The 8,569-nt window shown below is 42.2% G+C and overlaps 2 protein-coding genes across 3 annotated transcripts; both read left to right on the top strand.

Moving 5' to 3' along the window:
* LOC112460542 (thyroid transcription factor 1-associated protein 26 homolog) lies at positions 1 to 1,023 on the top strand. The gene is made up of 3 exons (XM_025025266.1): positions 1 to 196; positions 274 to 406; positions 486 to 1,023. Exons 1-3 carry the CDS (start codon positions 67 to 69, stop codon positions 733 to 735), a joined length of 513 nt encoding a protein of 170 aa, XP_024881034.1. The 5' UTR covers positions 1 to 66; the 3' UTR covers positions 736 to 1,023.
* Positions 1,024 to 1,518: 495 nt separating this feature from the next.
* On the top strand, positions 1,519 to 8,544 carry LOC112460539 (AP-2 complex subunit alpha). 2 transcript variants are annotated; one of them, XM_025025262.1, is made up of 14 exons: positions 1,519 to 1,645; positions 2,491 to 2,579; positions 3,408 to 3,619; positions 3,693 to 3,886; positions 3,975 to 4,206; positions 4,277 to 4,385; positions 4,467 to 5,110; positions 5,186 to 5,317; positions 5,406 to 5,603; positions 5,667 to 6,001; positions 6,084 to 6,352; positions 6,436 to 6,580; positions 6,682 to 6,889; positions 6,975 to 8,544. In XM_025025262.1, the coding sequence occupies exons 2-14, from the start codon at positions 2,516 to 2,518 to the stop codon at positions 7,050 to 7,052; spliced, it is 2,820 nt and encodes a 939-aa protein (XP_024881030.1). In that variant the 5' UTR covers positions 1,519 to 1,645; positions 2,491 to 2,515; the 3' UTR covers positions 7,053 to 8,544. The 2 variants fall into 2 exon arrangements, with proteins under 2 accessions (XP_024881030.1, XP_024881031.1); XM_025025263.1 differs by lacking the exon at positions 1,519 to 1,645 and having other exon boundaries at positions 2,472 to 2,579.
* Positions 8,545 to 8,569: the final 25 nt, after the last annotated feature.

The following is an 8,569-nucleotide window of genomic DNA, read 5'->3' as shown; positions in this document are numbered from 1 at the left end:
TCGCGAACACCGAACGTCGCCAAGGCGTAAACACGTGGTTACGAGATTACTTGCGCTACCTCGACCATGAAGAACAACGCGAGGAATGTCAAAGCCAAAGGTGGAACGGATAAGAGCGGCGATGGAGATAAGCCACGGGAAAAGAAGTTCGACAAGAAGAAATACCGATTACAGAAGTACAGCAATAAGTATAAAAGTATGTCTACGGAGTAATGCGTCGTATAGGTTAAGTTTAACAAGCTTATTCACAACACCTGTCTGCCTTTATTTAAGTTAATCAATGGGAGGAGAGAAGGAAGAAGGCTGTGTTGCGCGGATTCTACAAGGAGCTCAGGAAGGATCAGCAGAGTTCCGCGGAAACGTCGTCAGATTTAAATCATACGTCCAAGAACAAAGATGAGACGAGGTGCGTAAAGCAGAATCGATTCAGAATCCATAATTTCAGATTTGATATTGATTGAATGTGTGTGTGTGTGTGTGAACAGCAACGTGGGGAAGAAGAGCTACGCTTTTTTCAAGGCTAAGCAAGAATACCGACGGAAGAAGGAAGAGGAGAAGAGGAGGAAAGAGGAAGCCGTTCGCGTAAAAGCGGAACGAGAGGAAGCTCTGAAGAACTATAGGCAGAAGAAGATGCGTCACTTTAAGGTGTTATCAAAAAAGACCAGGAAGGGACAACCTGTCATGAAAGGCAGGATAGAGATGTTGTTGGAGAAGATACAGCGAAGTACGACGTAATCAGTGGTCGCTTCTTTGTCTCTGGACTGATTTAAAAGCACCGTTTAAAGGAACAGCGGAATATTTTCGCTTTTGTATATATATATATTTTATGTTACATAACGCGATATGTAGAAATTATTTCACTAATGGCAACATTTTCTTCAAACCTCATTAAGTTTGTGCCTCCAAATTTGTCATTATTATATATTTTATGTAACTGTACCATTTGCAAATTGGAATGTGTGGAAGACAATCTCATAGTCGCACATTCTCAAATTCTAATAAAATAGAGTAATGAAAATTGAAGTAAATGGAATTGATAAAGGAGTTGTTTCATTTTTTGGGCCTCAAAATGACAATAATTTTACAAAGTAAATTGCAGTCGCAGTGCTTGTATCGAATATATTTGAAAAAGTTTTTTTGCATCTGGAATGTTTCCACCGTGATAATAAGCGCAATCGCGGACGATCGGAGAAAGATTCCGTTTTGCGAATTGAAGGCGAATCGATTTCTATCAACGCGGCGACCCTTTCGCTCGATCAACGGCAACCTTTTGGCATTCAATCGCGGCGCGGTGCCACGGACGAGTGGAGCCGAGAGCCGAGCCGGAGAGAAGCCGTGGGCTCGAGCCGGCGTGCCCTTTCGCGGCTCGAGGCTCGATCAATCGCGGACGGTCGCCGTCGCGCCGCACCGCGCCGCGCCGCGGCGTTCGAAATACGAAATTCCACGCGCCAGCGTGGATCGCGCGTGCGCGCTGGCATTTCGACGGGCGGCCGTGTCTCGCTCGTCGGACACGACGACGGGCCAGTCGGTTGCAAATGGCGACAGCCACGAAGTCTCTGGCACGGGCTCGCGACTAGTTCCACGCCTACCGTGCGCCCCGCGAGCGAGCCGTGCGCGTAACGCCAGCCCCAGCGCCCCAGATACGGTACGTAGTACGTAGCCCCCCGAGCGCGAACCCCCAGCGGCACCGACCGGGGCCGCGGGGGCCCCGCCGCGAATTCCGCGCGGACTCTCGGCGCCCTTGGAGGATCCCCGGCTCCGGCGCGCGACAGCTCGCGACCACTCGCGACGAGAAGGGCACCGAGAGGTGCCCCCCCCGTCTCGTACCGTCTCGTACCGTCTCCTCCTTCGAGACGGTTCCCTGCTCCGTTCCCCACTTCCTCGATCGATACGTCGACGCGATCGTCGGCCTCCCCGTCGGCCGGAATCCGACGGTCGTGTACGTGTGTTGCCCTTTCCCCTCCACTCCCCCCTCTGCCAGCCGGGACGGGATCTCGGAGTAATCGGAGTGCCGCTGTCAAGCGTCGCCGTCGGAATTCGGCGCCGGCTCCGATACTCCGATCGCTCGACGACGATCGCGATCGCAATTGGCAATTGCCCACGAGTTCGATCCGCGTTTCCTCCGACGGCCGACGGCCGACGGCTGTACATACTTTATACCTCGCGGCTCCGCTCCGGTCGGCGCCACGTACGACCGCGACTCCGTTTTCCGATAGCGCCGACCGGAGCAGAGGAGAGAGAGAGAGAAGAAGAAAAGGTTTTTGTAAAAGATAGATCGCAAAGAGAACGGCACGTACAGACGGGCAATGCGTGACGATAGCGACGGCGAGCGCGGCCCGTGCGTCCCGCCGTTGCGTCACGCCGTTTTTAGCGAGCGAAACAAATACCAATTACAGTATATCTGCGTCGGAAGCGCAATCTCTAAGCCGTCTCAGATTGGAGGGGAATGAACGTCCGAGTGTCCTCACAGCTCTCGTACTCGTTTCGCAGGTAGTCTCGAGCAAGACGAGGCAAGATGCCGGCCGTCAGAGGAGATGGTATGCGTGGATTGGCGGTATTCATATCTGACATCAGGAATTGTGAGTAACGTCTTGGTAGTACAATTTTCCTTCGACGATATCTATAGGTTCTGTAATTTATTAATTGTCGCATTCTGTAATGTGTGATTATCGGCGTTGTAAACTGTTTCGCTGTTCCCGAACCAGTCGGAACTGTCGGAAGGCTGTTCTTCCTGAAAACGCGCCGTTCTTGTAGCTAATAACGTTGTTAACGGCATTTCATTCATCGGGCGATAATGTGCCATTGAAACTGAAACAGTGTGCGACGTGTTTGACACTGTGAGGAGCAGGAGAAAGGGGGCGGTGTTCTGATACAGGCCTATCTTCTTGATACAGCTTGACTCTCAATATCAATCTGCGACACATTAGCATCGTTAGCTAAAAATTTATTAAAAACGAACGTAGGTCTCCTTCTCTTTGAGATATTTACGGTGGCCGCAATTGTACGGTTTTACGCATATTTTTGCATATTTATTTATAATTGTTTTTGCGCCTCTCAGATAACAGGATTAAGCCAGTTGATAATTGCCGTTACTTTTCATATTAAATGCTTCTGCTGACGCATTATTTCACGATAAAATCCACTGATATTTACAGCAAAAATATAAATGTAAAATATGAGTGTATTGCAATGGGAAATTTTTATTATCTTAATATTTATTATCTTTTTATTTATACGACAATAAGATGTAATACGTTTATATCGATGATTATAATTTCATGATTGTTTTGTAATTGTAAGGGATAGATACGCATACGCATGGTCTTTCCCTTTTTAAAATCTTATATTAATAAAAAACTTTACTGGCGACGGAAGTTACTGTTTTGTTCTTATATTAATGTTACTAGGCAAAAGTAAAGAGGCAGAGATTAAGAGAATTAACAAGGAACTAGCAAACATTCGCAGCAAGTTTAAAGGAGACAAAACGCTCGATGGATATCAGAAAAAGAAATACGTTTGCAAGTTGCTGTTCATCTTTCTTCTCGGCCACGATATCGATTTTGGACATATGGAAGCTGTCAATCTACTTTCATCAAATAAGTATTCGGAAAAACAAATTGTAAGTACAACCGTTCGTAACAATGTAACGGAATAATGATTACTATATGTCATCTGTCTCGTTTCAATTCTAGGGATATCTCTTCATATCGGTCCTAGTGAACACCAATAGCGATCTGATCAAGTTAATCATACAAAGTATAAAAAATGATCTCGCCTCGCGCAATCCAATTCACGTTAATCTGGCGCTGCAATGCATCGCCAATATCGGTAGCAAGGATATGGCGGAAGCCTTCGGCAATGAAATTCCAAAATTGCTCGTCTCAGGGTACGACATAATGTATTTGCTGCTGTGTATAGTCATGCTGGTAGCTTATGTCAGACTCTCGTTCAGTCTTCAAATATCCGATTTATAGAGATACCATGGACGTCGTGAAGCAAAGTGCTGCGCTGTGTCTGCTACGGCTGTTACGGACAGCTCCCGATGTCGTACCTGGTGGTGAATGGACGTCGCGTATAGTTCATCTGTTGAACGACCAACATCTGGGCGTTGTAACAGCCGCGGCGTCGCTCATAGACGCTCTCGTGAAAAGAAATCCCGACGAATACAAGGGCTGCGTTAGTCTTGCAGTTTCGAGATTAAGTAGGGTACGTTAAGCACGAATGGTTGATTGTGTTACAGTAAACTTGTTATCTGACATTTCTTCCGTGATTGTAGATTGTTACATCGAGTTATACAGACCTGCAGGATTATACATATTACTTTGTGCCAGCCCCGTGGTTATCTGTCAAGTTGCTACGTTTGCTGCAGAACTATACTCCACCAGGTACTTAATCTATATGTAGAATACAATGTACGATATATCTTACAATATGTATAATATATTTATACGTACATATTTTTGCAGCCGAAGATCCAGGTGTGAGAGGCAGATTAAACGAGTGTCTAGAAACAATATTAAACAAAGCTCAAGAACCACCAAAGTCAAAGAAGGTCCAGCACTCAAACGCGAAGAATGCTGTACTCTTTGAAGCCATTAGTTTAATTATCCACAACGATAGCGAGCCGAATCTCCTTGTACGGGCATGCAACCAGCTTGGCCAATTTTTATCGAACCGTGAGACCAATTTGCGATACTTGGCACTTGAATCCATGTGCCACTTGGCTACCTCGGAATTCTCGCACGAAGCCGTAAAGAAACACCAAGAAGTAGTAATATTATCAATGAAGATGGAAAAGGATGTTTCCGTCAGACAGCAAGCGGTAGACCTGTTATATGCCATGTGTGATAAAAGTAATGCCGAGGAGATTGTTCAGGAAATGCTAAACTATCTGGAAACAGCTGATTACTCGATTAGAGAAGAGATGGTCCTTAAAGTAGCGATTCTAGCGGAAAAATACGCGACTGACTACACCTGGTATGTCGATGTTATCCTAAACCTGATTAGGATAGCAGGTGATTACGTCTCTGAGGAAGTTTGGTATCGAGTTATACAAATCGTTATCAATCGAGATGATGTTCAGGGTTACGCTGCGAAAACCGTCTTCGAGGTAAAACATATTTTTTCCCTTTTGCTATTATTTATTACTATCAATTATTGAACGTTCTACATATATGCATTACAGGCACTGCAAGCCCCTGCTTGCCACGAAAACATGGTTAAAGTCGGTGGTTACATACTTGGAGAGTTCGGTAATCTCATAGCTGGTGACCAGCGGTCTTCTCCAGCTGTCCAGTTTCAACTACTACATTCCAAAGTAAGTACTTTTCCATTCGCGAGAAGTGGCGCACTACTGAGGATATACATAAATCTATACAAATACATTACAAATCTATCTCTTGTAGTATCATTTATGCTCTCCTATGACTCGAGCATTGCTGCTTTCAACGTACATAAAGTTTGTCAATCTGTTCCCTGAAATACGAAGTCAGATACAAGATGTCTTCAGGCAGCATAGTAATCTACGTAGCGCGGATGCTGAGCTGCAACAGAGAGCATCGGAATACTTACAACTGAGCATTATCGCTTCAACTGATGTCTTGGTATGTAATTTATAACAATTGAAAAATATGAGACTCGCGTTACTGACATATTTGTTTTCGTAGGCCACCGTGTTGGAAGAAATGCCAGCGTTCCCCGAAAGAGAATCCTCTATTCTTACAGTTTTAAAGAAGAAGAAACCGGGTCGAGTACCAGAGAACGAAATTAGAGAGAGCAAGAGTCCAGCGCCGAACACTAATCATCACACTGAACCTCCCGCTGCTCCTACAACCGTGACAATTAACAATTCTTCTGCTGATCTGCTAGGATTGTCGACTCCACCTTCGTCTCAACCGTCTAGTAATACAGGCGTGTTGCTTGATGTTTTGGGAGATATTTATAACATGCCAAATAAACTTGGTGCTACCAATGGCACCCAAAATACATACAACCCGAAAAAGTAAGATATATTATACGATTAGAGATTTTTATACAATTAAAATATTGATATTTGTAATTATTTTTCCGATTGTATCTTTCAGGTTTGTTTGTAAAAATAACGGTGTCTTGTTCGAAAATGACTTGATACAAATCGGTGTAAAATCAGAGTTTAGACAAAATCTTGGACGTGTAGGTCTTTTTTACGGAAACAAGACGCAACACGCTTTACACAGTTTTCAACCACAACTATCTTGGTCAGATGAGAATCAAGCAAAATTAGCTGTACAAGTAAAATCTGTTGATCCTACATTGGAAGCTGGCGCTCAGATCCAGCAAATGATCAATGCAGAATGTATTGACGACTATAATGGTACGTTATTTTGACATTTTTGCAAATTTTTATCAATTAACATCTGAACATCTCCCATTGCATGTGATACCTCTTATTTACAGATACGCCGAGCATGATTATCTCCTTTATTTACAACAATGTGCCACAGAAGATTACGATGAAGTTACCATTAACAATTAATAAGTTCTTCGAACCAACAGAGATGAATGGAGAATCATTCTTTGCAAGATGGAAAAATCTTGGCGGGTATGTGACGTAGACGTAACGCACATGAGAGGAAGAGACGTAAGATCGATTCGAATAGTTCCAGATCAATTTATCTATCGTACGTTGAATTTATTTTTCAGAGCAAATCAACAACGATCGCAAAAGATTTTCAAAGCGCAGCAACCGATGGATCTAACGCAAGTACGCACGAAATTACAAGGATTTGGGATGCAGTTGCTCGACGGCATTGACCCGAATCCCGATAACTTTGTCTGCGCCGGTATCGTTCATATGAGAGCGCAGCAAGTGGGTTGCCTGTTGCGTCTTGAACCTAATAAACAAGCCCAGGTAATTCATCATGTTCTCGAAAGATTCGAAAGAAGCAACAAGCGTGATTTGCATTTTTATTTAATTGCACGTTCTTACTTTACAGATGTTTCGTTTAACGGTACGTTCGAGTAAAGAATCGATGTCGGTAGAGATCTGTGACCTGCTGGTGGACCAATTTTAAACGGCCTAGCAGGCGTAAATATTATCGAGAAATTAGCACTACGTCGTGAGAGGACATATCATTATCGAACGATGATGTCATCTCGCGTCGTTCAAAAAGATACTGATGGTTATTATTTGTTAAGAAATATTTGCGTTGTACCCAAGCTTACACTCATAACGCTCTAATATAAAATCTATATCTTCGTGTAGGTAGTTTCGTGTCACTATATATCATTTTATCGAAGAGGCATAAGTTTGAATCAGGATTATCGAAATCAGGTACAGAAAGAACGAGGGACGTGTACATGAACTGGCTATGACAGACAGTATTATCTCACAATTGAGGATACTAAAGTGTGGATCTGTTTTGAATGCGTCTACATCTTACATTACAACCTACAATTTAAGTGAATGAAGCAAGAATGCGATATGGAGAAAGGGAATGAAAAAGCTAGATATTTTAGTTATGGATATGTATGTACTGTAGAAGCACTCGAGCCGTCATAGAAACAAAGCAAATAAGATTTTTTTTACAGAGTCTTATAATACAAGTATCCCTCCGTACCGTTACAATTTATATAGTTTTTAAACATCAATTGAGCTTTGTTCATTAAGAGATGGAATATTTCTCTTTGCACATCATTTTATTTTATATCGTTTTGTACCTACGCGTCGTAAGTTTTGTTCATATTCATGAATTGCTTGCATCGATATTTTGCCATGAGATTGCCGCGTGATCGAGAGTAGATTTGGGCACAATGACAGTAGTTGTATAATATGAGCTGTTTAACTATAGATATCCGTATATTTAACGGAGCTGCGAAATAATTATTGTGTATAATTAATAGTTTATATTTAATTGTCTTTGTCCCGATCATGATTTTGAACAATGTCCTAGATTTTCTATCATTGATGTATAAATCCATGGCTGGTCATTTCTACGTTTGCAAGATGCGATGGGAGGTATGTCGTATTAGTAAATCATTAATTGAAATCTAAATGTTTTGCAGGTTAACTATTTGTAACTATAGAAGTACGTTTTATTATCTTCAGAGTCTTGCGTAAGATGTATATTTCAGTAGAGTGCACAACTCTGTACAGATAATATTTACTAATGTGTTGAAGTTTTGTGGAATGCGTTTTATAATGATAACAGCGGAAAGAGCAGCTCTAAATATGATTTAAATATCGCTTTACAATGATCGGTGACATGATCGTTACCGATTTTGTAAAGCTTTACACAATTGTACATATGAAATTTATCACAAATGGCTATAAAGATTTTCAGGATAGATTGCGCTAATTCGTAGCCATACAAGCTCAAATTTGTTTCTTATTCTTCAATTATTCTTTATTTTTCAGGGAAGTAAGATGTATATTTTTCATATTCATGTAGATGTAAATCCATGTCTAGTGTTTCCATTATATTCCTTTTCCTTTAGATTGTATAATGTATTAGCTGTATTTTAATTATAGTATAATCCGGTCGAGAGAACACGGCGCTATCAGTTTTTACGACTTGATTTATTGCATAAT

The sequence above is a fragment of the Temnothorax curvispinosus genome, unplaced genomic scaffold (assembly GCF_003070985.1).
Source record: "Temnothorax curvispinosus isolate PA1 unplaced genomic scaffold, ASM307098v1 QBEX01010630.1, whole genome shotgun sequence".
Classification (NCBI taxonomy): domain Eukaryota; kingdom Metazoa; phylum Arthropoda; class Insecta; order Hymenoptera; family Formicidae; genus Temnothorax; species Temnothorax curvispinosus.
Note: the sequence above shows the minus strand (reverse complement) of the source record. Positions and strands in the feature narration are given on the sequence as shown.